The sequence below is a fragment of the Aspergillus costaricaensis genome (genome assembly GCF_003184835.1).
Source record: "Aspergillus costaricaensis CBS 115574 unplaced genomic scaffold BO79scaffold_48, whole genome shotgun sequence".
In the NCBI taxonomy this organism is placed as follows: domain Eukaryota; kingdom Fungi; phylum Ascomycota; class Eurotiomycetes; order Eurotiales; family Aspergillaceae; genus Aspergillus; species Aspergillus costaricensis.
Genome location: NW_020291848.1, coordinates 117,091 through 135,375, shown reverse-complemented (window position 1 = coordinate 135,375; position 18,285 = coordinate 117,091). Strand labels below are relative to the sequence as shown.

At 47.8% G+C, this 18,285-nt stretch overlaps 5 protein-coding genes across 5 annotated transcripts; 3 read left to right on the top strand and 2 right to left on the bottom strand.

The window, feature by feature from the left end:
* Window positions 1–1,234: 1,234 nt before the first annotated feature.
* Window positions 1,235–2,944, top strand: BO79DRAFT_276674 (MFS general substrate transporter; the record flags this gene model as incomplete). The annotated part of the gene is made up of 3 exons (XM_025687770.1): window positions 1,235–1,437; window positions 1,490–2,241; window positions 2,279–2,944. The coding sequence occupies exons 1-3, from the start codon at window positions 1,248–1,250 to the stop codon at window positions 2,942–2,944; spliced, it is 1,608 nt and encodes a 535-aa protein (XP_025534688.1). The 5' UTR covers window positions 1,235–1,247.
* A 1,331-nt stretch (window positions 2,945–4,275) lies between these two features.
* BO79DRAFT_159846 (Zn(II)2Cys6 transcription factor) lies at window positions 4,276–6,600 on the top strand (the record flags this gene model as incomplete). Its single annotated transcript, XM_025678962.1, has 5 exons — window positions 4,276–5,133; window positions 5,209–5,384; window positions 5,434–5,732; window positions 5,781–6,004; window positions 6,061–6,600. The coding sequence occupies 5 exons, from the start codon at window positions 4,276–4,278 to the stop codon at window positions 6,598–6,600; spliced, it is 2,097 nt and encodes a 698-aa protein (XP_025534687.1).
* Window positions 6,601–8,009: 1,409 nt separating this feature from the next.
* Window positions 8,010–8,517, bottom strand: BO79DRAFT_232929 (uncharacterized protein; the record flags this gene model as incomplete). The annotated part of the gene is made up of 3 exons (XM_025684262.1): window positions 8,010–8,113; window positions 8,164–8,270; window positions 8,420–8,517. 3 exons carry the CDS (start codon window positions 8,515–8,517, stop codon window positions 8,010–8,012), a joined length of 309 nt encoding a protein of 102 aa, XP_025534686.1.
* Window positions 8,518–8,529: 12 nt separating this feature from the next.
* Window positions 8,530–12,105, top strand: BO79DRAFT_240873 (uncharacterized protein; the record flags this gene model as incomplete). The annotated part of the gene is made up of 7 exons (XM_025685069.1): window positions 8,530–9,463; window positions 9,507–9,522; window positions 9,575–10,288; window positions 10,336–11,364; window positions 11,412–11,682; window positions 11,730–11,844; window positions 11,894–12,105. 7 exons carry the CDS (start codon window positions 8,530–8,532, stop codon window positions 12,103–12,105), a joined length of 3,291 nt encoding a protein of 1,096 aa, XP_025534685.1.
* A 3,306-nt stretch (window positions 12,106–15,411) lies between these two features.
* On the bottom strand, window positions 15,412–15,595 carry BO79DRAFT_259838 (uncharacterized protein; the record flags this gene model as incomplete). Its single annotated transcript, XM_025686385.1, has 2 exons — window positions 15,412–15,471; window positions 15,497–15,595. 2 exons carry the CDS (start codon window positions 15,593–15,595, stop codon window positions 15,412–15,414), a joined length of 159 nt encoding a protein of 52 aa, XP_025534684.1.
* Between the last annotated feature and the right edge of the window lie 2,690 nt (window positions 15,596–18,285).

The following is an 18,285-nucleotide window of genomic DNA, read 5'->3' as shown; positions in this document are numbered from 1 at the left end:
TCATTGGGACAACTTCAAATTATAAAGTCTTCTATACTTTCTCACTTTGCCATTTCTTCCAAGAACTGTTATAAATGCTTTGGTAGGGACGATTACCTTTGGCTCTAGAGAATCTGTGCGTCGATTCATTTCCAAAAATATGCTCAGAGTGTTCCCGCAAGACGTCGGCTTCTGTATAACTTCCCGATGCTCTGTATGGTGCCGCCCTCTTTTACAGTAAGGCTCTTTACCTTATAAAGGCTATCTCCCCAACCCGAAAACGTATGATCTTAACCGAATACAGACACCTCCTCTCCCTTACATCAATCAGAATAGCAAAGTTCAAAGTATAATATCACCTTCGCTCCACATTTGCCCCCGCTTTCAATATCTCAATTAGAGCCCAATAAAAGATTGTGTATAATAGTTTATCTACCTATCCGACAATATGACAATCTTAGACCTCCTGCATGTCTACATAATCCAGTAATGGTCCAATATGGTTGCCTTCACTGCCCGACAGGCGAGAGGTTGTATGAAGGCCATGCTACTCGATCATTAACGAGGGTGGTAGGCATTATCCATTAATTGTTGTGTGATATGTGTCGGCTTCGCCTATTTGACCATCCTTCCAAGACGTCGATGCCAATACACTTGCGAATCGTATCCCAGGATCTCCTACAGTTGTATAATGGATAAAGATGGACCAGATAGTTCATCCGTGCCAATGAAAATTGGGGTTGCGAGTGCCGCGTGCAGAGCATCAAGAAGTGACCACCAACTGAGACCCATCGAATAAGTCCATGAGGGCGTATGGGGCTTTTCGGTATTATAGACGCCGAATCATGGTATCGCACGCAAACATAGTTTCAACGAACTCCTAGTGCCAAGCCACTATCCTGCTTAGCCATGCACTCTATCGGGATTCTGACATTGGACCGACATAGGCCTCCCAATATACTATTTCGGCCAGGGTTTGTGCCTTGCTACCTGAGTGTACACTCTCAGAGTATTCAATGACCTAGCTTTCTCGGTTAGTGGCTGGAGATGCGAAGAACCTATTCCCGTTGTCCCCTCAATCTGGGGTACCCCGTGGGTTAGAAACGACGTAGCGCTGTACCCCTCTTTCGAGGTGACGAAGATACTATTTAAATGTCTCTCTAGAAGCAAGTTGTCTTCACGCTGCCAACATCTGAGAGATTTTCTGTATTCCCTTTAAATTCCTTCTCCATATAGCGTTAACTCTTCGAGTTGTCGAAGGCTACAAAATGGCTCGGAACCGTGCAAACCCTGGCCCGGAGAAGCCAGTCGACGACAAGGTTGAGAGTGAATTGCGTCAACTAGAAGCTGCAGATGATACGCAGTTCTACAGCGTTGACCCCGAAATCGAGAGGAAGGTCGTTCGAAAACTTGACTGCGTGATTCTGCCTCTGATGGTGCTCGTATATTTCTTCCAATGTCAGCCAATATCCTGGTGCTGATTTTCCATCGAGTCTAATTGTTTCTCTAGACCTCGACAAGCAGACAATTAATCAGGCCGCGGTATTTGGTCTACGAAGTGACCTCAAGCTCACAGGTCAAGAGTTCTCATGGGCTGTCTCATTATTCTATCTGGGCCAGCTTTGTTCAGAATACCCAGCTGCGATCATGCTCTCCAGATTTCCGATCACAATCTACGTCGGAGTAACTATCGTAATATGGGGTGGGGTAAATATGTGTCTCGCTGCTGTTCACAACTTCGCGGGACTGGCAGCAGTGCGATTCTTCTTAGGGTTCTCCGAAGGCAAGACTCACTTCATATACCCTTCCGCTTCAAGACTAACCATTCGAGTAGGAACCGTCTCCCCAGCTTTCATTATCATCACTAGTATCTGGTACAAGCGCAAGGAACATCCAATTCGCGTTGCTACATGGGTATCAATGAACGGTATAGCCAATATTATAGGTGCCCTCATGATGTATGGTATAGGAAAGGGAAACATGTCACTTGCCCCATGGCGTTCCCTTTTCCTGATATGTGGAGGTTTAACCTCCGCGACTGGCCTCTTATTCATCTTCTTGATGCCCCGAGATACGACAACGGCTTGGTTCCTGAGTCCACAGGAACGAGAAGTGGCAACTCAGCGCATGGCGATCGATCGCGCTACCCGAGACCATGCAGTGTTCAGCAAAGCTCAACTCAAGGAGGCACTCTTGTCGCCGATGACTTGGATCTATTGCCTGATGGGAATATGTATCACCCTGACGACCCCCATAATGAAGGTATGCCAGCGATCCTCATCTGGAATACGTCGGTCAGGTATTAACCCACACTCTTCCCACTCCAAAGTACAGCTCCACCGTCATACACGGCTTCGGCTACTCAACATACAAAACGATGCTCGTCGGAACACCTGCCGGAGCTTTCAACTTCATCACCGTCTGGATCGGCGCCATCATCCCTCGCATTATACCCGGAACACGAGTCTATACCGCCATCGGCCTCTCTATCGTACCTCTCCTAGGATCAATATTGCTCATGACGCTTCCATATTCCGGCGGTGCGAACTGGGGAATAGTGGTAGCGACCTGGCTCGGAGGATGCAGCTCTTCCTTGATAAGTAGCGCCGCCAGCATTATCGCCAGTAATGTGAAGGGTAACACGAAGAAAAGTATCGTGTCAACTGCTTTCTTCGTTGCATATTGTGTTGGATGCATTGTTAGTCCGCAGGCTTGGACAGAGGACGATGCACCTAGGTATACTAAGGGTTGTATTCTGAGTATTGCGGCCATGGCTTGCTTAATTCTTACCTTCTTCGTTTATGTGTTCATGGTGAAGAGGCTAAACAGAAGGCGTGATCGCAAAGCGAGCGAGGGGCACTTTGAGTATATCGTTGATAGGGGCGATGGGAGTGGTCGTATGGGGGTTTCTGTGGACTCTGATCATACGGATGTTGAGGACAAGGCTTTTAGGTACACTATTTGATGCTTTGCTGTTTCCCGTGGATCATGATCGATTCACAATATGATTGAAATATATGAAGCTGATGTAGAGTCTCCAGATATTGGCCTAGATTCGAATTCTCCGTCTTCTTTATGATTATACTAGAAGGTACCTAACGAAATTACAAGATAAGCACGGATATCTGAATTAAGTTCTAATGTAGAGCTACTGTAAAATTAAGCAAACACAAAGGCGTCTGGAAATTGACTTGTCTACAGTATGTATGTCAACATTTCAATGTTAGCAAGCTCAAGTAGCCTATAAGCCAGAATGCAGATGATGATGATCAACACGTATTCTGTTCCGAGACACCTGAAATCCAACGTCGCTGCACCGAATCCTCTTAGAAATGAGAATTTGCCACATTAATGATGGGGTTAATTGGGAGACGCAGGGGGTCTTTTGGCACCTCTTTGTCTCACTAATTACCGCTCAATAGCCGACTTTACTCTTTAGGGCCTATGTTTACTACACAGTATCAGTAATAGTCGATCTATTTCTCGAACAGGAAACTGCTGTAACACCAACTATCATCGGCTGGCTTCAGATTCGCCGGCGGTCCTTAGCACTCCACTCGGAAATGCATCATGTCACCGACGATGTGTCACCGACAACATATCTTGACTTTTCCCAGACAATATCTCCCGGCTTGGTGTAACGATTACCGCTGTGGTTCTATCGTATTAAAGGGCTTTCCTTGTTAGAAAGAACTTAAGTGGCAATACTAGCTGTTGTAAGAAATGCTCACATTCGGGCGACAACAGCTCGCAGGTGTCCTAATATTAACAGTGTTATGTACCAGCCTGAATAATTCTTCGATACAGTCGTTCGAGCTTAATGTATAAGATTCGCCAATCACTAGAATACGGAGTGGTGATGAGGTGGGAGACATTAGATCATTCAGTTCGATCGATGGACGGAAGGTGGGGACTTGGCAAATTGATACTATATATTTTCCGGTAGTAGCAGTAGCAGTAGTACTAGTAGCCCTATGTTGTTGATAGAAACAACTTCAACAAAAATGTCCTGACCTCTCCAGCATAGATGAATTGTTACTTGCAATCAATAAATGTTTATGATAAATTCTGGTATAAAATGCGAGAGTCAGGTGCCAAATGCGAAAAGAGACTAAACTAAATGGGGTTCGGAATAACGGATAAACTCACGTGCGATAAATCCGACCGCTCGGGGCTCCAACAGTCCATGACGCAGGAACATCAGGAAAAATAAACCCGAGAAGCAACACGGCCTTGCAACGGATTTTATGAGTATAACGGGGCCTCTTATCGCCCTAATTTGCTGGCCGGCTACAAATGGCAGACGCCATATCCCCAGCGCAGCCTTCAGGCTGGCGGATCCCCAAGGCGTGCCAAGAGTGCAGGAAGAGGAAGATCAAATGCAATGGTGTCAATCCGTGCAAAACCTGCGAACTGCGCCATACCCCATGTATCTATCGCGAAGTTATTCGACAGCGCAAGAAGAAGCACCAATATACAGATGCTCCCGCGAATGATGAGTACATCTCGAATGGGGCCACGCGGGCCGACTACGGCGCACGGCAGCAGTCTCCTGGGGTGATGCAGCCAGCCCGACGGAGAAATCCCTCCGTCAGTTTGACCTTCAACAACAGCGTTTCCGCCACGCATATGGCATCGCCATCGTGCAAAGTTCAATTATACTATGGCTCGACTTCTCACTTTGCACTCATGCACGAAGTCTACCGGGGCCTAGTTTCCGGCAACCAATCTGCGGAGACGGAGGAGCCACAGGGCGAAGTTGAAGAAGCCGGAGCTGGCTTGGACATGTTTAGCTTCCGTCGGATTTTCTTCGGAACCCAGGCTGAGTCGCATGATTCGAACAAGACCCTAAATGGACCCGATGCAAATGTGCTGTTTCTACCCTACGACTTGGCTAAGGTCTTTCTGGAACGCTTTTTGGCAACGTTGTATCACCTCGTGCCGTTTTGGTCTAAGGAAGTCTTCTATCAACAACTCGATCATTTGTATCGTCCAACACCAGATTCGCGCTCAGATAAATGGACGCGATCACTACTTTTGCTGGGGCTAGCCACCGGCTCGCTAGGAACACAGCACCATAGCTGGGGAGATATCCTATACGAGCGTGTAAAGGCGTCTATCTCTTCTCTTGACGACGTGGTGAACCTTCAGACTGTACAACTGTCACTGTTCATGATAAGTAAACGCCTGTTCAGATGTCAAACAACACAATACTGACCTTCTGGCCAGCACGCCCATTTCCAGAATGAGCAAGGAAGACCTAACTCTGCATTTCTCCTAATGGGCGCAGCTGCCCGAAAGGCCATTTCTGCCGGTCTGCACAAAGAAGCTCCCGCCGAGAGTGACGATGCTGATAGTGTTGAGGAACGACGATGCACGTTCTGGTCATTGTACTTCTACGAAGTGTCGGTCACTCCCAGCTTATCATTATGTGGTATACTGATTCTTGAACAGCTGGACTTGTTTTCATCTTGGACGACCGAGATCCCTATCGGCAAAAGATATCGGAATTGCACTACCAAAGGACCCCTTCTTGCAGGCGCTAGTCCATCTATCGAAAGTATTCTCCCGATCAGCCGATGAGATGTATGGCCGACGGCATGAATCATTACTGCAGATGTGGAAGATTGCTAAATCAATAACCGATGATATGCGATGTTACGACTCGAAAATGCAACATGCACTAGGGTTTGGGCTTGATAAGCCGGTTCAGCCGGGGACCTTGGGCGTACGGCAGACTGTTCTAATAACTCGTATGTTCCGAAATTATCTGGGACCTGGGATCTAAGCTGACGGTTCAGTCTATTATCATACCATTCTATTGACCTTTCGACCATTCTTGATCTTTCGAGGTCGGTGGCAGCACCAAATGAAGATATCCTCGCAACAGCCAGGGAACAGCACGGCCAAGGGACCAACAGAAATCCCCACATGGCTGAATGAAGCCTGTAATCAAGCTCTCAGTGCTGCTTGCAGGACTATCCATCATTTATACGAAGCTTCCATATACAATGAACTGGTTCGGGTGAGTCTTGACGCATTCCTTCTGCCGAATAGAAACGGATGCTGATGACGCTCCAGGAACTCCGCTACCACGGATATTTTCTGGGCAGCTCTAGCTTCGCCCTAATTTATGATCTAATGCATGGAGAAAATTTGGCATCCACCCACCTTCCTTGGATACACGCCGCCTTGCAAAGTCTTTCATCGATGCGGCATGGTGAACCGATTACCAGCTCCATGTCTGCTATACAAACCGTCCTGAGAAAACTTAACCCATCGTATGAATGGTCGCCAGGTGCAATGCTAAAAGGGAATTCCTATAACATTGACCAAGCTAGTGCTGTGCGACGCTACCCCAGCAGCGTCGCTCATCAGCCCCAAGGTCCAATTCCCGACACTCTGCAGTCAGACCTAGCCGGGGGAGGTCTTTCTATGCTATCTGATTTTCAAGGTAACTCCTTGCAGGATGGCCTACGCATGCCAAGTGGTAGCCTGGGTAGTGGAGAGGACCTGCTCGACTTTACCCAGTCCGACATGGGTTGGGACTTTGACTTCTCAACAATGGACCTTGAGGCTTTCTTTTCTATCAATCCGACTCTAGACCCTCCGTTGTTCTAGTAACTGAGTTCCATTGGTCATGGTCTTGCACGACACTCGCCCCACGGAATCAGAGGGCTCTTATATGGGGACAATTGGGCGCCATTACATTCATACGATCAGATGGCATCTGACTGGGTCTGACTGATCATTGTCTGCAAGGTTACACCACCAGCTATGTGTGGGCGGGTGGGTCTAGAACTTGGACTTGGGCCATTGATCTTGACGAGGACAGAGTAAGCACACGGGCCTATTGCTCTACACGAGCCTAGATCTGACTGGCTGCTGGCATGTGCCCCTTGCAGGGCGCGATCCCGAATACGAGCTTTAAAACAGTGATACCCCATGTATGCGCCGTCAGATAAACGAGCGGTTTCGACGCCTTTAGCTACCCTAATACGTACAACAGTGAGACTTTCCTGAGACAAAATCATTAGCACTTGCTCTGCCTAGTAGTCTCAGGGTTGTTCGGCAGTGGGGAAGAGATCTAGACCGTTGAGACGACTCTGGATGAATGTGACAACGACCGCCACGTGACTGGATGAATCATGCCCCAAGTCGATGAGTAATGACCACCGATCCTTTCCCTTTGTGGATCACCGAGGGTCCCTGCAGTAGCTCCATGAGCTGGAGTCGTACATACTCGTGGCATCTTCCATCTTATCTTAATTACTTTTGCGTGCAGACTTCCAAAAGAGTAATAGTATTTGACATGGCTTAGACTTTGATAATTGAGTGGACAGATCGACTAAGGAGGGGGCTCTGCCACCTAAGTAACTTTTAAGCTTCCGGCCACATCCTGCTTACTCTACGAGTAAGTTTCCGCCCAATGGTATACGGGAAGAGTGAAGAAAGCATTACCCACACGATGGTGCTAGGAAAACTGCCGATTGTCTTTCCGCTGTGTCAAAATGCACAACACACTGTGAGATCTTACGAGCCCGATCAAGGTCTCCGACGAGGGCATGTCCAGGTCTGTTCCTGCCTCAGGCAAACACGATCCGAAAGCGGCGCCGGGAAAAGTAACTCCGGACGAATCGCGGCGCGTCACGCGCAAGTCTATAGAGTTGGGTTACATCAATGACCCGTTCACCTTTGCCTTCATCCCACTCTCCTCCTATTCATTGATCTCGGCAAGGCAGTGTTTATGCATCGTCAAAACATCCTTTTTCAATCGAATCTTCTCGTTTCCACCATCAGTGGGCGGTGTTTCCCGCTGTTTTCCCTATACCTAAGCGAGGGAATCGTCGGAGCCGACGACACGGCCGTATGTGAAGCTATTCGGCCGATGTCTGTAAGGCGAGCTGGGATAGCCGAACCATGGAACACGCCACGGTCGTACCCGGAATTCGGCAGGGCCGGTCATGCAGAGCCTTGCGATGATCTCCTTATCCGGGGTCGGGGCCATCAGCCGGCGGGGTCGCCCATCGCTACGGTGCACTAAGAAAATCGTGTACATCAAGCCCGTGGCCTAGACCTGCATGCATACCGCTTGGCCGGCTCTCGTCAGCTCTAGCACCCTCTTTGCCAGCATCTGTTGCAAAACCGGTGGCGCCCGGATGATAAAACCTTAAAGCCTCTGACTAACTCTGCCGTGGCTAGAGATCTGGGAATATATCTGGTGCTTGTTCTTTCCGTTAATCGTACCATCTCCTGGCCCTGAACAAATATCCGCGGCCATTTGCAATGTCCTAGGCGATCATCCAAACGCTGTGGGTTCGGCAGCTCTTAGTCCCCTGCAGCTGCCCCGGATGACTGCGGAACTTCTCAGGTACGACTTCACGCTAAGCATCCATCCCATCAGCATTCGCTGCTGTGTCTTAATAGAAGCACTGCTCACTCATTGATCATGGCAATAGGTTTTACAGCTCCCAGGCTCCGGATCAAGCCAACGGGCTGCTGCACAAAGTCTTCCCAGGCTCGACCGTCAATGGACATAACCACTCCACGATGGCTACCCCAGCCTCAGATCCCGCGTTGGTGGCTCTTGCACAATTAGGGACCTACCGCCTAGGGTGTACTATCGCCTTTGTTTCGCTGGTCGATAACTCAGAGACGTATATTATCGCCGAAGCCACGCCGTCGGGCTCACGGTGCGGGAACAAGACATTCCTGAACGGTAATACGATAGGTATGAGCACTCTAGGTCTGGGAAAGAATGCAATTCAAGGCACCCGTTCTTCGAATATCATCAGTGATGGCCTCAGTACCATCATTCGTGATGTTAGTATGGAAGCAAATCTGGTGTCTCATCCTTTCGTGGAACGATTTCGACCCAGGCTATACGCGGAGGTTCCATTGACTGCATCCTGTGGAGAAGTAATTGGAACATATTGTGTTGTGAACAATAAGCCTTGCTATCATTTTGGTGCAGGTGATTTGGCCGAACTGCAGGATGTTGCCAACGCTGTTGCGAGTCACCTTGAGAATGTCGGGGCAATACGGCGTTATCGCCAAAACGACCGTTTGCTGGGTGGGCTCATAAGGTTCGTCAAAGGCCAGTCGCCAACTGAGAACGACGGATGGAAGAGCCGAAGGAAAAGTACGGCGGCGGCTAGTCTTGTATCGCCCCGTTCATCGGAAGTGCCAAATTCGCCTCGTTCATCTGATGTCCCAGAGATCGACCGCCTCTCCGTGTCAACAACTGATCATCGCGATGTCTCACCATCTTCCACGCGACATCCGCCACCACAACCTCCAGAATCCCCTTTCTTCCAGATACCAGCCTTTGGAACTAATAATTCAGTGCCAAATGGGATACATCAGCGACATGTGAGGAAAAGCTCCGATGAAACGAGCAACCTCGTCATGGTGCCAGAAAGCACTCCCATTTCTGACAAAGCTTCGATACTCTTTTCTCGTGCAAGTGGGCTACTGCAGGAATGTATGGATTTAGATGGGGTTCTCTTTGTGGACGCGTCACGCAGCAACACTCGGGGGTAAGTGTTATGACACTTCTATTAAAAGCTATTTAATGTCGCTAACGGTGACACAGTGAATCGACCGCCAGTGTTGGGGAGTGGGACAAGGAAAGTGACTCCGGGTTTTCTCTCCGCTCACCTAGTGTATCGTCCTATGGTGGCTGGTCTGAAAAGCAGTGTGAACCTCTTGGGGTAGCCTCGTCTGAGCGTGCCCTTGGAAACACCGCCAGCATGTTTAGAATTCCTTTGACAGAAGGTCTGCTACATGACATGTTCACTGCCTTTCCGCAAGGCGAAATAATCCACCCACATCTGGCTTCCGGCTGGCCAGCCCTGAGTTCGTTGCATCAGCGCAGGCAAAGTATACAAAGCAACCAGGGTGAGATCCCTCTGCGGCACTCTATCAGCACCCGATTGGCACACAATTATCCGGAGGCCAAGTCTATGATCTTTCTTCCGCTGTGGAACTGGAACAAATCTCGCTGGCTTGCAGGAACACTTGTTTGGACCTGCGATGACCAGCGGCAGCTCGGGAAGGATGATCTGCACTTTCTCAGGTCCTTCGGGGATACAATTGTTTCTGGGTTCTGCCAGATAGAATGGACGGCTACAGAGAAGTCAAAGTCAGACTTGCTGGCATCTGTTAGTCATGAGCTTCGCTCCCCGTTGCATGGCATGCTTGCCAGCACAGAGCTTCTGCAAACCACGTCTTTGGACACCGCTCAACAAGACATGGTCGCCATGGTAGAAACATGTGGTCTCACGCTATTGGACACGATGAATCACCTGTAAGCTCGCCTCCTTCCGTTATATGATGTTTACTAATTCTCGGCAGGCTCGAGTTTACGAAAATCAATAACCTGACCCATCTGCGCAAAAGAGGCGGTTCAAATGGTGAAGGGATGGATAATCTGTTGACCGAATTTGACTTGGACGAAATTGTGGAAGACGTGACTGATGCCTTGTACGCAGGCCACCGGTCTCTCATCAAGGCTGCGAAGGTGGCCAGTCGCTACCTACCAGGTGGATCTGCCGTAGGTAACAGGCCTGCTGGTGCACCACAATCGCAAACCGATGATCTGTCGGTGATCCTTCGGATTGAAGACTTGGGCTCATGGCACCTGCAGTCACTCTCTGGTGCATGGAGGCGGATCATCATGAACATCCTGGGGAATGCATTCAAATTCACGAGAACCGGCTTCATTGAAGTTTCCCTGGCGAAGAAGGTGGAAAGGTCCGGCTACACGAAGAAGACTCTAGCCCACCTGTCAATTACGGATACTGGCTGCGGGATCTCGCCAGACTTCCTTGAACACCACCTCTTCAAACCATTTGCGCAGGAGAGCATTTTGACAGAGGGTGTTGGATTGGGTCTGAGTGTAGTGAAACAGCTGGTGACATACCTGGGCGGCGAAGTGGAGGTAAAGAGTGATGTAGGGGCTGGTACGCAAATGGACGTGTACATTCCGGTGGAGTTCGTGGAAGACTCCTCCGCAATGGATTGTGGTGCCCCGGGAACGCGGACAATGACCCGGGTGTCTTTGGTGGGCCTCAATGCATACGCAGACCTCAAAGAAGCACCAAGTGGTCTTTTGAGCACAGAAGCGAAGCGTAAGCTGTCGCTAAGAGGCGCACTCAGCAATGTGTTACTGAGCCAGCCTGGGTGGATGGTATCTTTCGCCGATCACCTAGACAAGGCATCCGGAGATATTGCCGTCATCGAGGAATCTACGTTAAAAGCCCTCTCGGAAAGGGGGTTCATCGACGTGAATTTCAAGGCTGTTGTGGTCATTGGCGAACAGGGCGTCACACTCCCCGGAGATTTTGCCATCAAAGGAGCTGATGTCTTCTATGTTCCTCAGCCGTAAGTCTGCTAAATGATTTCTGAAGCTGTCTGCTAATGTTGAACAGGATTGCACCTCGCAAGATCTTGCAAGCTTTACAGCGGATCACAGACTCGAACCAAGGGCTTTCGTATGCGGAAAGTCCGATTTTAGGGCCCCTTTCCGGTGTCCCGCTCCGAGGCCGGAGCTTGTCTGATGCATTTGCTATGGCGAAGGGCACGGAATCGCCACCCGTGGTTCGAGAAAACGTGTCTGAATTCGCCCCATCGCCTCCGCGAGAATCGATTAGCAAGAACCTCCACGTCTTGATTGTGGATGACAATGATATCAACCTTAAGGTATGCACACTCCATTAGCTGTCTACAATAAGCACTAACATGTCCAGATCCTCGCCACCTTCCTACGAAAGATCGGCTGCAGTTACGAAACAGCATCCAACGGCCTAGCTGCATTAGAAAAGTACAAAAGTTCTACAAAGCCTTTCGACTACATCCTCATGGGTACGTACATTACCTCTTATTCGCTCGGCATCGCTTACTAATTGTGCAGATATCTCAATGCCAATTATGGACGGAATCGTCTCCTCGAGTAAGATCCGCGAATACGAAGAACAACATTCGCTCCCACGAGCGGCCATCATGGCGGTTACCGGCGTAGCCTCGAGCGAGATGCAACAGCAGGCCTTTGCAGCAGGCATTGATGACTACTTGGTGAAACCTCTTTCACTTCACGACCTGAAACGAATAATGAATATTGCATGATTTTACATATAGATTCGGACGGGTGGCGCGATACGGCGTTAACGGTTGACAGCTACCATACATTCGTTTGGCTTTAATCTCCTGGGTATTTACTGGGAATCAAATATTTACGTGACACGGCAAGTATAGGGTGAATAAGTATAGACTCCAATGGGAGTCAGGGTATCTCACAATGTTCTCATAAATGTGGACCGGAGTATCTAAATAGATCATTAAATCAGTTGAAAAATAATACATCTCTTCAGTATAACTGCCCAATAACCTAGGTTTCCAAGGTCATCTCTATTCAAGATAAACCGCCGCCTCCTATAGTAGCATATCCTATGACAGGGACTCGCCCAAATCAATCGCCCTGTTTCACATGGGCGTCGCATTCAGAATTCATTTGAATTTCACGTCTAGAAGGACCAGTGACTAGACAGATCAGAGAGGGCTCCAAAAATCCGAAGTGCCACTGAACCGCTGGCTGCCGCTTGGTTTTGTGCTTGGTATAGATTTCCTCCAGTTGCAGCAGCATACTTTACTTCAATTATGAAAAAGGGAAATCGAAGCCCGAGGGGCGTACCATGCAGGGTGATTGCGGCTTCATATTGACATGACATAGTGTGCTTCGTCAGCAATGAATCGATCGAAATACCCTGTCATCCCTGACTGATAGGTTCTGGACTTTCGCCACTCTTTCGAACGATCCCCTGCTGCCATTCCTACAAGTTTGTCCTGAAGATCGGCTAACTCATCAATAGCATTGTCGTCCTCCTCCCCCTCCCCATTAGGAGAAACTGAACGGGAGGCTGGCTACGGTCGTTTTGCATATGTGCTCGAATGTTCATCTTCACCTTCACGACGCTGCTGGCGTCCGCGACGCTAGCCTTGGTCATAAATAGACCTGCTCTATAGAAAGGACACTCCTTTCTTGGAGTATCGCAACACGCTCGCTTAATCATGCGTTGATCCAAGCCCGGGAACTAGGTCATATTACCACTCACTAGCCGTTGTTGATTTCATGATGCCAATCATGCCCAGCCCGTATCGAAGGACAAGCCAGCGTTTTCTCAGCCCACTCATCGCTGAATTTCTCCACCTTGGAGCGGGAACGATATCCAGGTCGGCGACGTGTTTGTAATATACCTAATCTTGAGCAAGATATCTGAAGCCAGGGTCGAACCATACGACTACGTGTTTGAGAATATTCAAAGCAAGATTTCAGGGTTTACTGTTAGCCTCAGGCCCAATCCTGTTTGAAGAATATTGTCTCGTCATTATGCCGCCTGAGCTCATCCAAAGCCCAACTACTTGGGGGGCTGTTCAATGTACCAGAGCTTCGGTTGTTTTCTCTGGTTGACTTCTTGTGTTTGTATGAATCGTGTTGTTCGTCATGCGGGTATTCTGCGCGAACCACTTACTCAATGCTGTCAGTACCGGACAACAACACCAAGTTCCCATTCTTTGCTACCTCCCATGTAGAATTAGGAACCTTGTTCTCCGCCAAGCAGATAACGTAACCTGTGTCTCCCAGGATGAGGCGAAAATTATATCTATTCTTGGGACCCAGTAGTGAGTAGTCAGAAAAGCGTTGCAGGTGGCCGCTTTTTGATGATAAATGAATGAATTATTCCCTATAGTTCCAGTCCTGTCCCAAAATAGGGCCAGCCGCAGACGATATGCATTGCTGATGGGTACGGTAAGGTCCCTCAATTTCATGCAAGGTTTCGAATCCGCAGGATGATCTGGAAATATAATTCGGGTTCTGATAAAATATATCAGGAGCGAGGGCCCAGTCTTGAGGACCTCACCGCTGCAAGAGTAACGGCTGGTCTCTAGCGGTGTATATGAAACATCCTGTGTGAGGGCAGTAAACAGAGGACGCGCAAGATTCTGAAACATATGCCGCTGTTGTTATGTGGATCTGTAAGTGCATCTTATGCCTCATCTACCGCCCTGGATTGTCACCGAGGTTATGATACTCGGGAGACTTCAAATAAATGCTCTCTTCAACAGGTCCATGTTTCCGTTTATTCCTCAGACAGGTCGCTGGGGTCTTTTTTCTTTTGCCAGCCATCTTGTAGTTCCTGTAAATGTGTTCTATTTGTAGGATTGCTTAGGGGATTCATGTGATGAGCTATCCAATTTGATGCCCAAGTGTATGGCAGTGGCCTTGGCTTTCTTCAACAGATACCTCTGATTTGTAAAGAGTAATAATTGTCTCCCGTATCCAACAGCAGCAATGTCGTGCTGTTAAATCTGGTATGTATCCATGCTTAAATGGTTAGACCTTTAAGGTTCGCACACATCGACACACAAGATAATGATGTGATATCCCAAGTGTCTGCCAGACCATCGGACCACTCGACCTCTTGGAAATAAAACCAAATAACTTATTGCCTCCAAAATCTGGCTGACTCCGTTGTTGGCTGGATTGTATCAATGGGAATATTATTGTTCGCATGTACGACAGTTCATATCTGTCAGCCGTGTGACAATCGAGGAGAGCAGGACTACATCATGCTCTTGTCCAACTGTATCTTCCCAACTCGAATTTTTTCATAGGGATCAGTTACTATCACTTTTGTGCTCATAAAGGCTGGTAATCGCCTTCTCATCCACCCTCGTATAGCACTCCTACCACGAACCAGGGTTCAGTGTAACCGCCGAGTTGAGCTTGATAATAACGGTGGTTAACGAATATAGTTATGTCTGATCACTGTAGCGGGATCTCAACTTAGTGAGATAGTATTGAACATGGGACAGCGGTGACTCTTGGAGAGGACGGGATTTGATATTTGTAGAGAACTTGAGTTCCCGCAGATGCTCCAAGATAGGAAAAGTTCGGGGGGGAATAAGAGATCCACAAAGATAGTGGAGTGAGAGAATGGATAGAATCCTGCATATACAGACTATATGAGTAAATGACAAAGGGTATGGACAAGCCAGGAAGTCTAATCCTTTCGCCCAAAATTTGATCTCGTATTGCCGTCCTCAAAGTCCGCCTGGAAGATTCAGACGGCCTCTTCATCTTCATACCTTGGTTGAAATAGCCGGCCCTGCTCTGGGTGTTGTTGCGATGAAACTAGATAATTAGCGTGCATCATCTCATGATTACGAATGAAGAGGGGTGATATATGAAAGACACTGGATAAGATTAGATAATGTAGCAATAAGAAAAGAACGATCAACCCAAGAGCAGTGAGTGCGTCGTCAATCAGACGCAGAAGATCACGAACATAGACTTCAAATGATCTTGCCAAAGCAGCGGGAGCCACACGAGTACGCTGGGCACCGTATTCCAAGAGTATGTTGTCACGAAGGTCAGCCAATGTCAATGGCATGAGGTCGAGAAGATCGTCCCTTCCGATATTGAGTGGGAGGCTGTGTTCAGTCAGAACGCTTGTACGCCTGCAAAGGTCACGCTGAGGGGCTCAGTAGTCTCATTGTTATTGGAGGTAGCCTCGTCGGCATCAGAAGCATTGGTGGTGTTCGCAGGAGATGACATTGCGGCTGCAAAACAGGAAAGAGGCCCAACAGATGAGGACGGCATTCTTAATTCTCGGATAAATTGATCGAGTAAATTCCAGGTATGTTGTAGCCCTTGGAGTATCGATGGTTAGAATGGAAATCGCCACTAATGTTTTCTTTCTAATCCTGATCCTCAAGCATGGTGCTCACAACGTATCACTGTTGTCATAGAGCAATCATTGAGGAAATATAACATAGCTCATTCAATACAGTTGCCTGAAAACGGAAGCAGATGGCTTCTGCGAGCAGACAGATCTAGAGCAAGTGGTGTAGGTCTCAATGATATCTTTCGTGTGAGAAGACAAACAGATCCCAACGCACTGTGTATGTTGGAATGTTAGAACCAGCGATGCCATGACACCTTCTGTGGTCGTTGAGTCGGATGTTGAAGTTGAGTTTGCAAAACAGTCAGCTTGCTCTGGCAATGCTTCAGAGCAGATATTGTCTTCGCTATGTTGAGACGGTGCTGGCAATAATCATAAACTTTATTTCAAGGTACAGTATCCCATTATCAATATGAAGGGTATCACTGTAGAAACAGTCGTTTCCTTGAAACGTGATTCAGCATGGAGTCCTGATTGGAAGAAGACTTAGACACTGTCTTTTCCTCGGTATGTCGCCTCTATATCCATAGTGATGTGTTTGCATGCAAACATTCATCTTGAGCTCTTCTGGTGCCATGGTTCATTTGATCAGTCGTCATCTCGCGCACAGCTGTACGGCTTGCATAGTTATTTGCTTTCGTATTGGGTCCATTGGTTGGTCATGTTCTTTTAGAGTCCAAGACATATAGTCAGTAATGAGAGAACGCACTTCTTCTTCACCTTCTTCTGCTTTAGGTATAACGTCTGGGTTGTCACTGCGGGTTGATATATAGTCGATTTCCGGTAAAATTAAGGATGATCCCAACAGTGCGTATCACTTCCTGCACCGCTGTTGTCGAGTAAATCTGTAAGCCTGACCGTGATAATAAGGCATTCGAACATTGTTGTTCAACTGCAAGCTTGTCTGGTTTATAGGTGGTTTAACTCTCCATGTAGTATTGCCTTAATATAGGTGTGTTGTTGCTCTTTCAGCCTTCCTCGTCGATAAAGGACACTAACCCGCCAGCTTTCTTGGACTGAAAAGGACGAACATTGAATGAGATCTATGAGCCTCTCCGGTGGCAGACAATACTGTATTGGCCTTTCTCAAGTAGAGCATTCTCAAATAGCAACATGGCCATCTGGCGTCCTCCACGCATATGACTCATACCCGCGACAGATCAAGAGAAAATATGTGTCTGACACATTTCCTTATTGCAAGATTGCTGCTTTTAAAAGCGTCATGTATATATAAAAACGATCTCTTTGACGGGATCATTTCAGGATCTTTTGTTGCATGTGGAAAGGACACCCTGACAGAAGTTGCAAGTGAATCATGCAACCTTACGCTATCCCCACTCCCTGTCCATTCATATCCCTATCCCCAGCATCTAATGCGCAACCCTTGGTCAAAGCTAGATATTAATATATAAAGTCGCTTCATTTCAGTTGGTCCGCAACTTTGCCCGTGGTCTAAACGTATCTGTCATTCTGTTTGATAACGTTCAACAAGTTATAATGCGGGTGTTGGAAATTAAACTGGAAATTTTCCGATGACACAGACTGTGCACTTTAAAGCTTACCGGTCAAACCATGACACAGGCAATATGATTAATAGAGAAAAACACTTTCGGCTGTATATCGCAACCTCTCCAGCTGAATGTGAGCAACGTAGATCATATATCGAGGCGACCCGCGCCTGTCGGTTCAGCCAAGTGAAAGTCCACGGAGCATCATTCTGAGTCCGCGCAACCATCGTCTTTATCTTCTCCAACCGCAATAGACATGTTATGCACGATGTTAACGACTCCCTGCAAGATGAGTATGGCTCTTTAACATTTGCATAAGCAGCTAGATCAGGTTATCTGACATAGAGATCGTTGTGGGCTTATACTCGAGGTAACTCAGGTCAGAGATAGCGTAAGCTGAGATGGTCAAATATTTGAAACTTGGTTGTTGAGAATACTAACCCCAGTCTCATAGTAGAAGCTTAACACCGTCTATTGGATAGGATTCCACGTATCTGCCGCTTGCATATGTCTTCCAAATACAACAAAGCGAGCGTTTGGCACCGGACATACTCGGGCTCAAAATTGATCGTAGTTTGTACTACAGCGGTGGACGTCTCATCCAAAGCCCTAAACTACGGACATTAGCAACCAAGCCTGAGCTGCATATAGTGAACTTACTATACTAATTATCAAACCCAGACCGGGTTTTGCAATTGGCGCATGCTCCATCCTATGAGCAAGACACAATGTGTCTCTGCATTTTTCTGGTCCCACGAATTCGTGAGACTTCAAGCGATCTCAGGTATTTCTCGTCATTCAATTTTTGACAAGACGATGATCACTTTATCTGTCATGCCGGTAGTTATATATACTAGAAGCATATATTGCCAGGCAGAATGGGGCAAAGGCTCCAATAGCATTATCGATATTCTAAGGCGCTTCTGTAGCCACTAGGTCAAACTCAGCCTTGTACGCATTGTAGTCTTCCTCTGTCACAGAGAGTTTCTCATGTTTGGCAGCGACCACAATGCCCGTTAGGCTCTTGGCTTACATTCCCTTTTGTAGTCGGTTCT